Here is a 19,697-nt window from a genome sequence, read left to right as displayed (position 1 = left end):
GGTTCAGCTCGGTCAGGTTGGCGCGCAGGAGAGTACGTTGCTCGCGGCGGCCACGTCAATTTGTCGAAATTCGTTCCGAATCGTTTTATGTCCGCCACGCCGCGAGACGCGACCCGCTACCATGCGCACACAACGCCTCCACCTTGGCGGCTACTACGTTCGCGCCGCGTTTGCTCTATCTCTCTCCTCTCTCTTTCTCTTTCCATCGAACCTCTCGAGAGACCCCTCTAAAGTTTCATCGCCGCGTCTTTGAAATTGTATAACCCCATGGGACGAGACGGAGCCGCGAGCTAAAAATCCGTGTCAATGGTCACTTTTAACTGGCGTCGTCAAACATTCTGTCTACATGCAGGGATGTAGCAACTTGCTTTTATATTTTGTTTAATGATCCATTTATTTTCGTTTTATGTTATTGGATTCACTGAAATGCAACGCTTTTTTACATTTAGGATTATGTTGTCTGTTATTTTTAATTAATTATTATTAAAACTATGTGTTTTTAACGAGAATGTTTGTAATTGCCGTGATATTTTGAATGTCGGATAAAGCGATGTCAGTTTGTAATAGACTATTCTAGATAGATTCGGTAGCGTCCGTCTCAAATCAATGTGCATACAAATTACATGCATTGTTTTGTGGAAATTTACTTTGCGTAATGTATTTAGATAATATGTATATACTTTTATCGTCTCTTGTCCACCTGTGTCTTTAAAGAGGTAATTAACATTCGACTGATCATTTAACAAATTCCAACGTAAAATGTTAATGATACGGACGCAAATTACGAGTTGATGTGAATTTCGTTTAACTTCAAAATGATGTTATTTGCATGTCCGTAATGGTGAATACGTACTTCATTTGCATATATTGTTCTAAGTTTAAATTTTATGTAAGTGATTCTCAATATATATACGACGTAACGTAAATATTAATACAAATTGCAAAGTAAAAAAATGGCAAAATATTCCGCGCTTCCGCTAGCGTGTCGTACGCATTATACAAGATATGGTAGTTGCATATTATATCGACGCTTAAATAATTGTTTCCAGAACACGTGCCACGAAGTTGTGCCAGCTTTAAACTTCGATATTAAGACCATGTTTGCAACACGGTGTTGCACCGGCACCAGCCTAATCTTATCTTATCCTCCTAATACCGCGTTGCCGTATTAGTAAGCATATTTTGTGTGTAACACGCGCTTTTGTACGCGCAGAAGAATATTACGCATGTGTATCGAATGGTACGACAACCTTTTTGTTTTTCCCCTTTACGTAAGGAGATCCTTGATACATAACATTTTTTTTATACAGTAAATTGAGGATCGGAGCGGTTTTAATTATATATAACACTATTTATGGTCATACTTGTTGTGTTTTTTAATTTTTTATAAAGCAGTGGATTAAATTACTTTTACTTGAATGACTCGCATATTGATTTACAATAGAGCCAGACTTTAAGCCGTGTCTCGATCTGTTACGATCGATGCGAGCTATGGCGGGACTAAAATAGCAAAAAGTAAGAACGCTTTCATTATTTAGCAGATATCCCACCCATCGAATTTGCAATTTTCCAACGAACACGCATATTATTTTACTCTACTCGTTATTCACAAAGGACGACACATTCCGTATTATCGATCCTTCTCCGTCATTATTCAATTTGTCCGTGGATATACTGCTCGTGTCCGTAAAACGCGAATAAATCAGGTATTGAGTTAAAAAAAGAAAGTAGTTTTTAAAAGCTAAATATTTTTTGAACTACTGGTAGTAGTTCATTGGTAGTTTAAAATAAAGAATAAAGTCCCTCTCTTACATAATCCCTTACATAATATATATGATATAAAATAATATATATGCAAAAATAAAATTCAGCAAATATTCTCCAAGTTTGTAACACATTTCTTTTTCCGCGTAACAAAGATGAAAGAAGCGAATTCTAACGGTCACACGAAGGGCTCGGAATCATTTTTTCCACGCGGTCAGTAGAGGAGTGGTTCGCTGCTTTTCGGTTAAGCGCTTCACGCTGGATTTTGCTTCTTCTGCCATCACGGTTGTCCGAGTTAATTGCGTCCTCGTAGCGCTAACAGGCGGCCCACCTCGTCGGTCACGCGCGGATAAGAGAAAAACGCTGCGCGGATAAGAGAAAAACGCGCGGCCGCGCAGAGGACGAGACTTTGTGTCGATCCGGATCGCTTTTTCACACGGGCCACGCTTCGACGATTCGAGAAACGCTATTTACGAGCATCCGGTACACGGATGTTCAGAACACTCGCGAAGGAGAGGACGGGATGAGAAGGTGGATTTTTGGCGCGGGAATCAGGCTCATAACTAGCGTGCCAATTCTATCGTTTTAAGCCTTTTGTTATTGCGAAGAAACTCATTACTTGTTGCATGAATGTCTTTTTACGATACACACGCCTTACTAATTAACGATATCGATTTACTACACGGAGCACGCCAAGTTCGTCTCGCTCGCTGATTTTCGCGCCTCCTTTCGCAAGCACGTTACATAATACCGCGGGCATCGGATGATAATTTATCGTCTCTTCGCAGAAACGAATCGGGGCCCGGCGGCCAGAAGCTCGAACGACTGCGGCATTAATTAGCATGCCTGTCGAGATCGGCGCTGCTTCGCGAAACGGCGTGTGCTCCAGTTTGCGCGCTCCGTTAGCATAATATATCTGCCATTCGCGCGCTCGCTTACTCGCCTATGTCTTTAAACACACTCTCTCGTTTCTTCTTTCAGACACCCCCTGTTCCCGCTCCTCGCACTCATATTTGAAAAGTGCGAGCTGGCAACGTGTACGCCGCGCGAGCCTGGTGTAGCGGGTGGTGACGTCTGCTCGTCAGAAAGCTTCAACGAGGACATTGCCGTTTTCTCAAAACAGGTGAGTTTACAGAATATATAAATGTCGATTTATTGTTGGATATATATACTCTGTGCGGTATCAGAGAGTCTTACCGTGACGTATTTATGTATATCGTTGCAATATATATATATGTATATATAGTCCAATCTATAAATATAGAATACCTTCTTTTGATGTTCAAAGTTCTAAAGAATGACATACATAATTTACATACGAATCATATAACGGTTCAGATGATATTAACAGACTGACACACTTGTGGCAGAAAAGTGAAAGGATTTTCTAAAGAGTTATAAATAACACGAGACGCACTCCTGCCGTTTGCCTTGATGGTCCTCGGGAAAATTTTTGCGGTTTTGTTTGGCACACTGCCGCGCGATCCTTCCGTAAAGAATGTCCCATGGCGATTTTTGGACATTTGTATGAGTCACGAGGAACGCGCGTTTAATCCTGAAACAGTAGATCCATGCACGAGAACTGGCTGGCGCGTCTTAGGCCTCGAACAAGAAGAAGAACCCTGCCTCTATCCGTGGGACTTATTTTTAGGATTATCGTTGAGAGAGAAAGAGAGAGAGACAGAAAGAGATTTGAAGACCCCGAATATATATACCGGACTCCGTTAGCACAACGAGACAGAAGAGACTCGCTCGTTCGCTTGCGCGCGTGAGCGCGTTTTTTTCTCTATTCCCTTCTTCCTATTTTTTTTTCTTTCCCTCTAGCGGCTCACCTGAGGCAGGTCCCCCCAAGGACACGCGTAGGTAACCCGAGATCCTATGGGGCCGCATGCCGTGAAACGATTTGGACCTTTTAAAACATACCATTTCGCCGTCTGCGTGCCAGATCGTACACGTAGGTCTGCTCGAAGGTCTCTCGGGAAGTGTACCGGTCGAACGCGCGTTTCCGCGTGCTTTCTAAAGGCAGTTCGGTTGACGCGGACATTTGCATCGATAACGTGATACTTCGGAAGTGATATCCCGAAAGTAGAACGACTAATATCGTTGGAAAACAGAAGGACACAAATATACATATTCCATATCTGAAGGTGTTACATTTTCTATCTGCTATTTTTATGTCATTTAAAGCGACATTGATCTATTTCGAAATTATTTTTTGAACTAATTACGCCTCTGACGTAACTAGTCATATATTATACTATAGTACTGCGGGAAGGAGTATTTAATCTTTCGCGTTTGTACGGTAAATCTTGTTGATGTAAGAAGAGATTCCGCGTTTAAATGGGAATAGATTGAGAACTAAAATCTGAATTGAACGATAATTAAAGATTTATTAACTTTTGCCTGTTGTTTTTCACGTGCGTAGTTTCCTAAAAATATAGCTACATTCTTGACAACATATTAAGCGGGGCGACAGAATGGGCAATAAAAAATGTTATCATGCTCGTTTGCTTATAGTGAACTAATGCAAACGAATTCAACACATTTAGATTAGGAAGTATAGGTACCAGTTGCTGCTGTGTTAGATAACTAGTATAACCTCCAGAGTTATTATCGCATAGCATTACGTTTTTTTTTTTTTAACCGTATTAGTTATAGAGGAATTTTATATCGCATATTAATTGTGAAATTCCTACTAATTCGAAGTAACAGATAACATCTTTAAAAAGAAGTATGCGCAATATAGTAAAAGGAGATAATATCTTTGCGATTGCGAGATTTTTCGCGAGACTCCCCCTTCCCCCCTTACGTCACACGATCGCGCGTTTGTGCGTCATTTTATTGCTGGCGAAAAACAATTTGTCTTACGTCTAAATATAGGGCGTCGGTAACACAGTAGCGGTGGCTTTGAGCAATGCTATGCCGAGATAACGATAAGAATTAAGCTCCGGCGCGAGGTAGGATAAGGTGGCGGCCCGTGTGTGTATACATTGTTTCGTCGTGTTGATCCCGAAAAGTTCCAGACGATAAAAACGCTCCAGATTTCCGGCGTATTGGGATTCCTCAGATAATCGAGCGTATTGCTTTCTTTCAACGCGATATAAGATGCTCTTCTTTTTTTTTTTGTCGGTAGGAAAAATGTAGCAAATCGCGTTTCTACGTTATTATTTATCACGTCGACGTTATTATGTTAGGAGACCGTCGAAGATTCTGTCGGCGTTGCATTAAAACTTGTGCATTATGATATTTGCATCTTAATAAGGCGCACCATAAGGTACATTTCAAAACGCGCGCATGAAAAATAATGCTCATGATTACGGGTTTATTCCGCGACGACGCTGCCTTTTACTAGGATATTTTCCTCTTTCTTTCTTAACTATATATGTTCTAATCGCCATAATTAAATCCATATAATATCAAGGTGAAAATTGATGATTGCAATTAAAATATTTTCCTTTCTTGCATATAATATTCTTTTCTAGTTGTAATAAGATAATAATGTGGTAAATAAAAAAAATCAAGTAATGAGATAACATTAAAAAAAGTTGCTACGATTTATTGCATCTTTTTTTAAAGTACACATGTATACATTTTTTGTTACGTCTCTTAACTGCTTGAGATATTTACAATTAATTTATATTGATTTTCAACTGATTTTCTCGATTAATTATCTCAATCAGATATTTTTGTATACTTTTAACGAATAATACATTAATTTTTGATGCTTATCAAGATAATTTGAGGAATGTTGTTTTTAATGTAATATTATCAATATTCTTGCAAAGATTTAATCTACAAATTGATTATTCGCTTCCTCCATTATATTAAGTTAAAAATTTGTACAAAAATAATAACTTTTTTTATCAACAATTTTCTAACCATTATTCTGTAAAATTTTCTTCATTGACTTATCGTATTGCTACGCCAAGTTTTTCATATCTACTGTCCGCAAAATGTTATTTGCACGTATCATCACTGACTATATTGTTGGTTTTTGCGGTAGCTCTTGCTCAGCCTCATATTTCAACTTACATTAGCCATATATTTGATCCCTTCTCGCCCCCTTTCCCTCCGCACACACATTCAAATGCCAATAAAATCGTATATCTGAAATTCGCGACTAGCAGTGGCTTAATTAACGCATCACAGAAGGTCGCTTCGCGTTCACGTTAATACCGAGATTACAACCGCGTATCGGAGTAGATAAACAAATTATGTTCGGCGGATAATAGTCTTCGTCACGTATCCTCTCTTGAATATAGCGCGGCCGAGTTTTTCCTTGTACGCTATCGTTCAAGCGATCGCGTTAATTCGTGGGATCGGTCTATCTTAATTATCGAATTGAATCCGACGCTCTGCTTTTTTTTTTTTTTATTTTGCGCGGTTTCTTTTTTTTCTACAAAATATGAAACACTTCGAATACGAATATTCAATACGCGATTACTATTTTTTTTCATGTTGGTATGCAATTCTGATGTATGTGCCATGATTATATGTACCATGTATCTATTCTACATATTAATACTTTGCAAGCATTGATATTTAAAAGGCAAGCATTGTTTCTGAAGGCTATCACTAGGCACGTAAGTCTCTACTCGCGACGCTATATATATATATGTATATATATATATATATATATATACGACGATGCACATCGGCAGATAAGCAGGTGACGATCCTCTTGCGGCGGTTTTTGAGGCGTGCCGTGCGAGACGTGCCCTCGCGTACCTCTCGATTCCCCCCTTCTCTCGTGTGTCGGTACCGCGGCGGCGATAGGGCCGTATGACAAAAGGGCCGCACGCTGCAAGCGGGATTATTTCGCGTTTCGTTGCGTGCCGTACTGTGCGTGCATGCGTGCGTACACGCATGCGGTATAGCCGCCGCGAGATGCAGCGCATGCGCGATCCACGTTCGGGGCTCGACTATGACGGTCGGCGAGTCGTGAGAAGCGGCAAAGCGTAGAGAGTTGAGCCGGCGCGATGGTAATGGAAGAGCCGCGAGGGGGTCGGAGGGGCATCGAGAGGGATATGGGATGAGAGAGAAAGAGAGAGAGAGAGAGAGAGAGTGTGAGAGAAGGAAAGAGGGGGGCAGGCTGCTCATTTTCTGCCATTGTAAATTGATCTATTCAATGGGTCCACTATTATCCCCCCCCTGCGGTCCATGCATCGTGTGCCCTATGGGGGCCACGATATTCCTCCAGTCTTCCGTCTCCAACGCCCCTTCTGCATGCGCTCTTTCTCTCTCTCTTTCTCTTCTCCCCCGGCGCCCGCCACAGACCCCTCGCCTTCTTTCTCTCCCTCGGTTCGCGCTCGTTGCCTTCGACGTTGCCTGGCTGCAACGTGCCATCGGTCGTACCCCGCTGCGCCACGTTGCGCCGTGCCTTTGTTGCGCCCTTTTTTTCACCCGCCAAAAGAGGCATCCCGCTTTTTTTCGCGATCATCGTCGACGACCGCGTCGAAAAATTTCGCTCGCGCTTCGTCGCCTCGCGGCTGCGTACCATCTTTGTAAATCCGGCCACTCAAATGAGCGTCACGATGTTCTCTAGATTATAACGGAGTGTAAAAACTTCCTGTGCCATACTTATCCATTTATAAATTTAACGTACGTGAGAAAAGATTATTAATGGTTAATTAAGCCAGAAATCTGGTTGAAAATTGATACGTTATTTCGGCATTATTTAACGGAGATTTCACACGAGACGATCTTTAGGTAGACATATAGGAATCTTATTATATGCAATTTATGCCAAATTAACTTTCTGACGAGTTTAACGAGATTTAATAATATGTGCGTCGTAAAATACGAGTGCGATATATTGTTGCTGTTATCCAAGAGCAAAACATTTTTCCGATGGTGTAACTGCGTCTTGTACAATGAATCGAAACTGGATTGGGAGATGTGGGCGAGCGTGTGTTCGTCACGATGTCGCAATTCTGTGTCACGCTCACAAATACATGGAAAGAGAGAGAGAGAACCCGAGAAGAAAGATTCTATCGGAGATTTATTGGTACAATTAGGATGCACCTCTTGAAGCATTAAACTCTCATAAAATGCCTAATGGCGACCGCTAGAGAACGTATTCTATTCAAATGTAAACTGTCGGTTCTTTCGCCTCTCACGTTCATTCACCTTCTTTCTGTTCAACTCCACGAGTCAAAAATCTGATATACAAAAAAAGCCATAAATATCTGATATTTATAAAATTAGTTTTATATCGAAAGAAACTTTATACGCATGCACGCAGTCATAAATATAAATAAGAAGTATAAGCATTATTTATATATTTATATATTATGCTTAGGTATTATTTATGAATATTTTTCTTGTTTTATTTTCAAGTTATAAAGGTTGAGAAAATAGAATATTTTCTGTAGTTAAAATGATCAAAGCATATTAATTCTCCAAGCAGCTCAACGAGCCGTTGTGAGAACCGGTGCACCATCGAAGTGCCTCAGTTTTAACAGAGATTCGAGGCCAATTAACGAAACGAAACCCACGTAGGAAACCGCGTAAGGCTCGGTGTGAATACGTCGTGCTTGAACCGGTTTTTTACATTCTGACGTCATAATTATATCATCGGCGAATTAGGCTATGGCTATAGTAATCATGCTATTATATAGTATGTTATTCGTATATATATATATATATATACATATATATTTTTAAATTTAATATTGGATATATCTTTCTTTTTTATTTCGAGAATTCCGTCTTGATTAATGTAGAAAAGTTGAGACATTGCATTGATGTTGGAATATTTGTGAAATGTATGAAATTTTATCATAATTTTGATTCATCGTAAATTTAACTTTCATTCTGGATTCCTAAACCATTCTCCGAACGGGTTTCAGATTCTCAGTTTTAATTGTTTCAACACGAAACGTGTATACACGGTTAATTCGACGGTTGTTACGAGCCGCATAACTATATCGCCGGCGGTCTTATTGCTACAATTTCACAATTATCGCGTTCTAGCGTAAATACCTGCCCGTTTTGACGTGTGCGCTACCACGCGATAGTGATCACGCGGAGTATCACGCGCTCTATCAGTTCTTTTCCTCTTTCTCGCGGCCTGGCTCATATTGTTGGAGAAACACGTAGCCATTTGTAGGGTGTAGAAACATTCATTGTCTTCTACTAATGAAGATATCGAAGCATTAAATTGTATCGAGTATTCGCAGTTTATTGTGTCAATTAGATATATCTCGAAATTAGAAAAGTGTTGATGTACTTTACATAGATTGGATGAAAAATATCTCGGAGAAAGTAATTAAAGTCAAATGTTACTCAATATTTTAGAATAGAACTTAAATGTTTTTATTTTTGAAAAGAATATTTGATATATTTTTTACTTAAATGGTTAAAGCGTGTAAAAGAAGATTTATTTTCTCAAAAACAAGTTTAAGTTTTTTTCACAGGCCTTTTGTTTTTTGCGTAAAAGTTTAAAGGCAGAGAATTGACCATTGTGTAAAACGCTTTCTTTAAAAGTTATAGCTACCTGCAAGCAACAAAAAATCATCATGTTCATCGTATCCCTTGAAATGCTTACTTATACAGGATATTGTCAGATTACCAGTAACAGTAACGGTAAAACGTTTTTTGACCTCGAGAAGATATATTGTTGACTGGTAAAAAATGACTTTACGACAAGCGTGACGAAAGTTAACTATAGTGTAGTAGTAATTTGTTAAGGTTAAGAAAATTGGAAATTCTTCATGGTTATATATTTAGAGAAAAAAAATTTTCTCATTATTTTATTACAACAGAAAATCTATGCAGGATTTAATTTTTTAAATTTGGAGAAAATTGGTGAAAGTCAATGTTTCTGTTTTTTCTTAGTTTGGGACGTCTGCCCAACCCATAAATTGATACTACAACATGGTTGGAATATTATGTCATATGTTTATTGCTATTACTACAGTTACAAAAAATGCATAAAATATCGATTGAAATAATTTATTAATTAAAATTGATTATATTCTGCGAAAATGAAATAACAAGGTATTCTTTGAAATTTATTGAGGTCACGCGTGATTTCTGAAATATCAAAAAATATATTAAAAAATAAATAAGAAAAATTAGAAAATTTTTCGTCCGCGTATATGTGTCGCGTGTAGAGATGCGTACTGTATTTCGGCCTGCATAGAATTCTCCAATTGGGAAGGGAAGGGTTACGAAACGAAGGGTTCGAGGGGGCGGCAGCAATAGCAGAGGCAAGAAAGCCAGCAACAGCAGCAGCCTCTAAAGCAGCTGCTCCGTATATCTCTCGGCAAGATCGGCGCACACTGGGAAAGTCTCGACACACGATACGTGTGCGTACGTATTTTCCCTCCATGTGGACTCTCGTACGTGCATACGAGATCATCTCGAACAGACACCCCGCTTGCCGGAACGAGAGCATTCTCTAAATATTATCGCACAATATTTTTACCGCCTCCGCCGTGCAGAGTTATGCTCGTCCGACAGCCAGCAAATGCTGACGTTTCTATACGCATCTATACGCATCTATCAATGTTTGTTTTCTCATCGAACATTCTCGATCGCTTGCGCGGTCGATTTCCTTCGCCATTACGTTTCATGCGATGGTAACATTTTTTTTCCTTTTATGGAATTTTACATTTTCTTGTCGCTGCTTCAATATCGCAAGAAACCGTTTCTCTTTTATCGCTGTATAAATTCTTCTTCGTAAACTAGAAATGTGTCGTGCAATCACTGTTGAGTTAAACGCTGCCTAACTTTGCCAATTTTCTCATTTCCCATTATTCTCCTTCGGACGTGCCGAGTCGTTTTATTCCACAGACTGCTGCCAAGCTTTTTACGAATGCGTCAGCACGTGTCGGCGTATGAACGACTGCACCGTTTCGGGAAAAACGGTGTGCAAAGAATCATAAGCAGCGATACGCGGAGAGGGAGACAGCTGGGCACAGAGAACAGAACGGGCTGTTTACAATTTGTAATCTTGCCTACCTGCGTGGCGCTTAGCTCGTTGCTCGGGAACCGTCGAAAAAGTACGATGACAGGACCGCGCAAGAACTAGTCCTCCCTCCCTTATCCTTCTCTACGAACAGTTGACAGTATTTTTGTTGCACGAGACACCTTCATTATCTATACACTCTACAGGAATACAGGAGTGCTCGAAGACTCTTCCATTCAGAATTCCAGCTCATGAATACGCGCTCTTGCCTGGGAATTCGTGCGTGAGGACAATATTTCATTATCCGATTTTTTTTTCTTTCGTAGAAGAGCGACGCTCCTCACTGAATCTCACGTTTCTTGACTCTTTGGATATTCGATATTGTAAGAGAGAAGTTATTTCTCCTTTGAAAGCTTTGTCGTATCTTCCAGACTGTTAATATATTCCATCCGTGTGTAATAAATAATGACATATAATAATTTCAAGATTTTTTTATTAATCTTTCGTAAATTAAAAATACAATTTGCTAATACATATATCTGTTCTGTAATTGGTTTATTTTGAAATTAGCCAGAATACATTCTTTTTCAGTGGCAAAGATAATTGGCTCCATAGAGAGTTAATGATATCCCGAAATCTAATCTAATCGTTTGATCTGATATCGTGGATATCACGAGACTGAATAAGGCTACAAACGAGATTTGTCGTGCGGTTCTTTTTTTGAGTCGAAAAGTTTGAACGTCAATTCGAAAGTAGTTTTGTTTTCATTCTGATTGCGGTGCAAATGTCTGAGAATTTCAACAACGCCTCCTCCCGGCTCTTCCATTGCTGTCTGCCTTTTCGATTTGCCGCCGGGATTCCATCGCGTTCCTCGACACGTTTCCGTTTCTGTACGTACGAATTGAACAGTGGGGGTCCAATTAAGAAGAAGCACGCGAAGGAAATCGCTTAGAGAAAGAAGTGCGAAGAGACGAGGAGGAGGGAAGGAGGACGTGTAGCGGGGAGGTTTGGCTATACTCATGTGTATCTCTATACATATATGTATATACACCACGATATGATCGTCCATGTAGTTTTAATACCGCAATTATGTTGGATCCAATTATTAACGCTCTTATATGTGTGTCTGTGTGTTACAGATCAGACAAGAGAAGCCGTACTACATTGCGGACCCGGAGGTGGATTCGCTGGTGAGTAATTTCCTTATTTATTTGTCTGTATGTGTGCAAGAGTGAGATGTGTTTGTGTCTGTTGCGTCTCTCGATATCGCTTATGCGTGGTTCAATAATTTCGCTTAGTACATTCATAATCGTTCAATTTTCTTCGGAGATAGCGCGTATTACTTACAATTCGCATAAATTTACACGTGAAAATCATTTACACGCGAAACGTTCGTTGCGTCGAAACATCGAGAATTAATTACGGGATAAATTAAACCGAGAGAAGGAGGATGCTTCGAGTGAGCAGGACCTCGAGACCGCGTTATCCGATTTAGCGGTGTGTAAATAGCGAGAAGTCTCGTGGTCGTATTACGTTTTCCTTGACGGCTCCGGCGCGCGTCTAATCGTCCAATTTAATCGGAGATGATCGCCCGTCGAGATATCCAAATACGGTCGGCCGACTTCAACGACAAAATAACGAACCAGGAAGTAAGATAACAACGCACGAGTCAGCGCCAGTGTGTTCCACACTCTGTTTTTTTCTCTCTTTCAGTGAGTGGAATAATTAACGGAATAGAGCGTTATCGTTGCGCGCCTCCATCCGTCGTTATTCCCATCAAAACACGGATTCGGAGTTTCACAGGGGCGGATACATTCATTATGAGATATCTAGATGATAAAGCATCGTGTTTCACTGACCAAAACAAATATTGCATTCATCTGTGATCTTCCAAAGCGTGATTGAAACCATGCGCAATCGCTCCAAATCTCATTCAAATTTTTATTAACAGATAAATTTATAATGCGTAATTTGATTATTTATTACTATGAATAAATATCCGAATATATACGCTAATTAAATTTGTTGGATAGCGTATAGTAGTGTACCGGAAGGTCGATGACGTAATTTTCAGACGTAATTTATGGTCCGGTAATTAAAGATCCGAGTAACAATATTATATGGTATTGTTTTCTGAGTGGATAACCATTTCGCTCGAAGTTTCAGCAGGATCGTCGAAAAGATGCAGAGGAAGAAATATTTTAGGCGACCCTCCGCACGCGCACTCCGATCGAGATAACGGGGTAGAGTGGGCTTTTTAAATAACTCCGAGTGTGTATTTTTCGTCGGTGAGAACTGAGAATACGTACACGCGGCCTAACCGCGATAGTTAGGGCAATTTAGGATCGAACCGCCATTATGAATTCCTCGAGAAGTTGTTGCCATTTCTGATGTAGTTCTCCTTCGACTCATTCTGTTCTGGTCATTTCTGTTCTGCAAGGTTTTTCACAAGAACTGCATGAAATCACTGAAATATACATATATCATTTCATGAGCTATTTTTAGTGATTATTTTTTTCTAAAGACTATTAGTCATCATGCACGCGCAGAAAAATTTGAATATTTAAAGATTATTTAAGATTATTTTCAAAAAATTATTTCTCTGTATTGACGTCAGCATAACTAACGTGAACAAAAATAATAATATGTTAAAAATAATCAAATATTAATGTGCTTAAAGAATTTGATTAAATGCTTGTTAAATATTTAAATAATATTACAGATTTACTAAATATATAAAAAAAGAAGAATTTTACGATTCTAACATTTTTGATACAAAAATTATCTGCTTATTATTTTATTTAAATATTTATCATTTTATTTAAATCAGTATGTGAACAGCAGATTTAAATTTGTTTCTTGCTGCAATATATGTCAACTTTTCGGACTTGTTAGTCAATTTTGTTCGACAGGAGTATATTCGATAAATATATGTATATATTTTTATTGTTATGCATAAAGTTATTTTTGTAAAGACGTTTTCTATGGAGGGACGATTTTTATTTAAAAATATACAAATGCTACAGTTTTCAAAATTAGTATATTGAGTTAAACTGCCAAACTACTGTTGCTTTTATTTTGATTTTTTATATGAGAGAAGAGAGAGATAGCGAGAGTAGCAGCGAGGAATGCATTTCGTCGACCCTGTTCTCGCGCTGTTGCCCACAATTTTTCGAAACGTCACGTCCGTTACCTGGCTTGTCACGACCATAAATATTCGCGCAAGGTGGTAACTTGTGTCTCTCACCACCGTTGTCACAACTGTCGACTGATCTTATTTAAAAATAGGAGTATAAAGAAAGAGAGATGTGGAGGGAAATTTGGGACATAAAAACAATGTTATTTATGTAATAATGGTGTAAATTAAAAATAAAATACGTACGATAATATCTAATATTCAAGACGCGAGATCGCGTTAATATATAATTATATTATATATTATATACCTCCTGGTATACATAAAAATTTTTTATTTTTATTACTAGCTTTTTCGACCGAAGAATAAATCACATGAAAATGCAATAAATCTCGTCGATCATTTACGTCTTGATTTTTGTGCTATTTAAAGTACCATAGTCTGCGCTCGTTGTCTCTCTGTGCCTAGCTCACGGCTATCCCCAACGTGCATTCGTAAAAAGCCGCGTCTAGCAGGTGTTACGAGTAGTAAATCGAGGAAGTTAAATGGACTGGTCGGATAAAAATTTTCGTATCGCCTACTAGCATTAGCACTATGGCAGGTCGACTAGAAGGAACCAGCTCCTCGGGGCTGGTGCATTCGTCGTTACACTCACCGGTGCAGTCACCGTTGCGTAGTTGCTTACCGGTAGTTGTCGGTAGGAAGGCCGGCGGAAGGTGGCGTGGCTTCATTACGTCCGTGGCAAATCGCAATCTACGAGCAATGAGCTTCTATCGTAAAGAAGAGGCACGTAACGTTCGCGCTTTTTGCTTCGTCCGCCTCATTCGCTCTTACTCTCTTGTTCCGCCGCCTCCCGTCCTTTCGACTTCTCTGTTCTCTTCCTCCTCGGCAGTCTCGAGTCACTTCTTTTCTCTTGCTAATCCTTCGACCGTCTTTCTTCCACCGCGTTCCCTATCTCTTCGAATGGAAGAAGAGGCTGTTTCTCTCCTGCAATCCCCGCGGACGCTAATCGAGCTAAGTTTTTTGCCGATAATTTCGCAGAACGGAAAAGTTACCGAGTCAGATTGCTTTCCAAGTTGAACGCGGCGAGGAGAGCCTATCGTTTTCCTCGTCAGTTAATGGTCAGTAGCGCGGCGAAGAGATCATATCTGCCTGTTTTCTTCTCTGGTGTTACGTACGATTGTGCATAGTATGAAGAGGCTCGAAATGCATCAAATCCGCGGTTTGTGATCACTGCTTTCGCATGCAAAATTAATACAGACAAAGTCCGGAACAGAATAGAATCGATGCATCGATCAATTATCACTGATTGACAAAATAAAGATTTATAAAGACGATTACAAACAATGATTAATCAAATGGCAGAAAAGAAATGACGATGGAATTCACAATTTTAAATAGAATGCCGAAAAATTCTTCCATTCTTTATAAGTTTCAATCTTGCGCGGTGTATAGGTATACAAATCAAACGTGATAAAGAGAGAACGCGTTTCTTGAAAAAATATTTTTAAAGAAGAATACTCATCTGATTTTCACTACAGTTTCTTAGAGCGATTTCAGACGTGACGATACGCTCTCAGACGGTTCTGCGCACATTCCGGTAAATCGCGGAGAGTTTCCTGATGGAGCTAAACGGGGAAATCGCGCGAGGATACACCACGTGGGCGGACAGAACGGCGTCTCGGCTTCTTGATGCGCGCATCGTAAACGGAACGAAGGGGAAAAAAGACACGGCGAGACGTCGTCTTTCGCGCAGCGGAAGGCGGCAAAGCGAGCAACGCGAGGCGACGGGCCGCTAAACTCGCGAGAGGAAGCCGACTTTGCGATGGAGAGGGATGCGGGAGAGTGAGAAACGGATGAGAGGAAGAGGAGGGTCAACCCTTCTCTCATATACGCGCTTAAATAATATTCCCATTAGCATAAGCGAGAAATGAGCCAATGAGATGCTAATTGCCGGGTCTTGCGTTTGGAGAATAATTATTATTACGAGGGGGCATTCTACTCTCCGGCCGGACGTTGGACTTGCCTTCGTGATTTACTTGTGACGCGGCATGTTGCACGCCGGAATGCGCGGCGAGGAACGATATTAAAGAAAGCTCGGTTATTAATTTTTTAAGTATTAATTATGGTATGTATAATATTGTGAGATATATATGAAATATATTAATTGCGTGTGCCCTAAGATTCTCGTCGCAAACGCGCAATTCTTGCTCAACGCGGGAACCCGGGCATATCGTTGTTAACAACGATTTCGTTTCGCAATCTCTCGGAAAATCCGCGGCGATGTCGAATATGCTCTGGATAACAGATACGATTCCGATATCGAAGCGAAATGTTTTCTTATCGCGAGATTAATTTCGAGTTGAATTGCGTCGATATACTGCGTTGTAGATGTCAAATGTATTCTCTTTTTTTTTTTTTTTCGGCACTACTCATTCAGTAATAAATACCTTCTCGCGACGTGATTTTCGCGAGAGAAACAACGACGACGACAATGACAATTTGCCGGCGAATCGTATGTTCCGCTCTTTCAATTGCGGACAATGCTATTTAGGAACGCCGTTTCTTTTCCATCAATCTGTTTGTAGTTTTAAATTTTTTTTTTTTTTTTTTTTTTTTCTAAAATTGCCCGCAACGTAAATCATTCGTTGAAGCGCCGCATGTGTTCGGCGGGTACGATAAAATACGCGACGTTTTTACATATTGCGTCAAATTTATTTTACATTTATTTGCATCAAATTCTTTTTTTTTTTTTATTTTTGGTCATGTTTAGAGAAATTTTTAAATCGCTACACGTACATTTTACACGAATTCCATCGTATATCTCAAAACCTGAAACAAAAGCCCGTGATAAAAAATTCGAACGACTCATTAATCAATAAACTCCGGATCTCGACAGATCAGAGGCGCACAAATAGTATACAAATAATTCTTTATCGAACTTTATCTTCTTGTGTTATTGTATATAGATTTTACGTGAGATTGTAATTACATCGTACGTTTTCGCATGTCGATCAAAGGATTAGATAAAATTGTACGTAATATCTTGAATGATATAAAATCGGAAGTGGAGTCGAGAGTCAAGAAAATATACACGATGCAAGTAGTGGTTCGACAAAGATCGACAAGTGAAACCGTTCGCATTCTCTTCGCTGCATGCGTGTCGTCGCTCCTTCAGCACGCGATTAGCGCGAGTACCGTGCGCGTGTTACTAAGGCCCGGTCGCTGCGGGCAATATTATCGCAGATTATTGCAATTTTATTGCAATTCTCCGTCTCGTCACCGTCACCGTCGCGATTGTCGACTAAAGGATCACCGGAGCCGTCATCGGCGCGACTTTCTCGCAATTTCTATACGACACGTCCAAGTGAGAGGGTCGACGAGTATGCGTTGATTGAATTACCCCGATGATGATGTTCGTTATTCAACATCCGGCTCGGATCGCAAGCGAAACCTTTCAGCGCGAAACTATAACGACTTTCGGTGCGGCGCTGAAAGAAGCGATCGTAATCGCGTGGTTAAGATTTTACGACCGCGTGTATTATATACGCACATTTTGCATTTCGGAATACTTGTGCGAGTTCCGCCTATCGCGCAATTCCCGCCTATCCCGTTCCTCCCCTCGCCCGATACCACGATATTTCCCTGAAATGTCTTCTCGCTCCCTTCTACCCAGGCCAATGCACCAGCATGGCGCTGATAAACACACCGTCGGAACGCATTCGGTTTTTTTCTACTTCTCCCCGGTAAAAATATGTTGCTCTTATCTTTGCGTAGCCCGAGAAGTCGAGAAACAGGCGTGCCTCCCGACTGACGGACAAAAAGAGATATTTATCTGGTCCCCGTGTCGAGGTTCAGGAACGTACTCGCGCGTACTCGCCGGGCTTTTTCCGCCCACGCCAGGACCGTCTCATGCTGGTGGCGATATTATATCCATGACGTTTCTTTTTGCCGTGGTGGTTCGTGAATTAGGAATAAAGGATCCGGGTGAAGAGGGCGAGGGTCCGAGTGCCCCGCAGAGACTCCTCCAACTCGAAAGGGAAACCACTGCTCGGACTGAGCTGAGGGAGGAAAGAGAGAACCGTTGCGAATGTGTAAAATATAATGTAACAGAGGGACTGCTCCGAACACGCGGCCACTCCGGTGGTCCCTTATGCGTGGGCCTCTCGACGAATGGATGCGACCAACGCGGCCTTGCGATTTGATTGCAATCCTTCTTGACACAATTATTCTCAAACCAGAGCGAAACATAATCTGTCAAGGTAGATTTTATCTTCTTTCTTTTCGCAAATTATTAATTTTATCCGTACAATGTGTGTGTGTGTGTTTTTTTTTAACCGTATATGTCTAAATATATTTAAATAACTAATATTAGAAAAAATATTTGTAAGTCCAAGTTATAAAATATTACGTATTTTAGTAGAATATGATTTTATTTATTATGGGCTGTCACACACATTTTCAAAATAATTTTGAAATATTTATCATTCCCAAAAAATATATAGTGTATTTTTAAATTTTTAAAATAGATAGTAGCATATTGACGACGGGTATTATTCATCTTATAATCGCGGGGATTAAAATTCGAAGATATGAAATAAAGCACGTGCTTGATCGTTGGAACGATGAGACGGGCGTCGATTATCGGTCGTCCGGATACGTTAAATATTTAAGCAAGCCATGGCGCATACGTCATCGTCGGGAACGCGAGATGGGACCGCGTGTCGTCTAATAAATTGGATACGTTGAAGCGTGGCTACGAATTAATTAGACGCGCGCGAGCGAGCGTGCGGAATGACGAGACGAGTCGCGACGCGGAATCCGCGAGTAAAGTTTGTCATAAAAGGCACGAAGCGTCGCGAGCGCGTGGCTCTTATCGTCATCGGGTCATCGCATATCAATATATTCGAACTGATTAAACTTCGGTGTGTTTGTATCTGTGCATTGGATATCCGATAAGAGCGGACAAACATACCCGGGGATTCGTGCACGTGCCCGAATATAAACCGAAACAATTTTAAACAGGTCTTCGTTATTCGCGCGCGTTCTCTCGTTCGCAGGAAGAATTTGTGCGCTCGTTAAGGCTTTACCGATCGTAAAGACCGGAAATGTTTTATTTATACGGCGCGTATTCCATGGTAGAGAAATTGATTTTATAATTCCCATGGCGGGCGGTAATTAGCGGCGGCGACGTCGACGGTGCGTAACACCGGGCAAAAACGACACATATTGTGTTCGTCGAATATCGCCGAATGGATTTCTCGAGTGTATTACGGCGAGAATGGCACGGATACAACGTGTATATATGTTTCGTACGGTGATTATTCGGCAAGAAAATGAGAGACTAACGAAGCCCGAGCCCGATCGCGAACGACAATCAAGAGCGCATAAAATCATTTCGGAGCGAGTCGAGATGCTTTTAGCGGCCGCGAGGATGTCCCACGGTGTGTGTGTGTGTGTGTACCTTCCGTGGCGCACGTTTTACTCACGGGTTTATGTCGTCTCTGGAGAAACGAGGACGAAAAAGAGCAAACGAACATCGCGCGCCTTCTTCCGAGCTCGTTGTACCGCTCGTTAAGACATTAATGTTGCCGAAAATATTCGCAAAAATGCAGGTGCAGTTAAACGAGCGCCTCTTTGTACGTACGAAACCTTCGTGTGCGTGTCTCTCTTACAGCAGATCGATGATGCATCGATTTTTTAAATGTTGGTCGCTTGTAACTATCATGATGTTAAGTTGAACGTATGACAAGCACGTAATTATGTCAGTTTTTAGATAAAATCAGTTCTTAGATAATTATTGTAATTATTGCATCGGTATTTTTTATTACGCCCAAAGAAAAAGATAGAATACAAGAAGGCAGATTTTTTCTCGGAATTCTG

The 19,697-nt window shown here is 40.5% G+C and overlaps 1 protein-coding gene across 4 annotated transcripts in view; it reads left to right on the top strand.

Moving 5' to 3' along the window:
- Window positions 1-19,697, top strand: part of LOC115234269 (homeobox protein homothorax) — a 403,166-nt gene that overhangs the window by 20,128 nt on the left and 363,341 nt on the right. For all 4 annotated transcript variants that reach the window (XM_029805219.1, XM_029805218.1, XM_029805217.1 and 1 more), the window contains exons 3-4: window positions 2,746-2,887; window positions 11,818-11,868. In XM_029805219.1, the coding sequence (XP_029661079.1) occupies window positions 2,746-2,887; window positions 11,818-11,868 (193 nt within the window). The remainder of the gene's footprint in view (window positions 1-2,745; window positions 2,888-11,817; window positions 11,869-19,697) is intronic.

The sequence above is a fragment of the Formica exsecta genome, unplaced genomic scaffold, assembly GCF_003651465.1.
Source record: "Formica exsecta isolate Colony F162 unplaced genomic scaffold, ASM365146v1 scaffold2, whole genome shotgun sequence".
Lineage (NCBI taxonomy): Eukaryota > Metazoa > Arthropoda > Insecta > Hymenoptera > Formicidae > Formica > Formica exsecta.
This window is presented reverse-complemented; position numbering and strand designations above follow the sequence as displayed.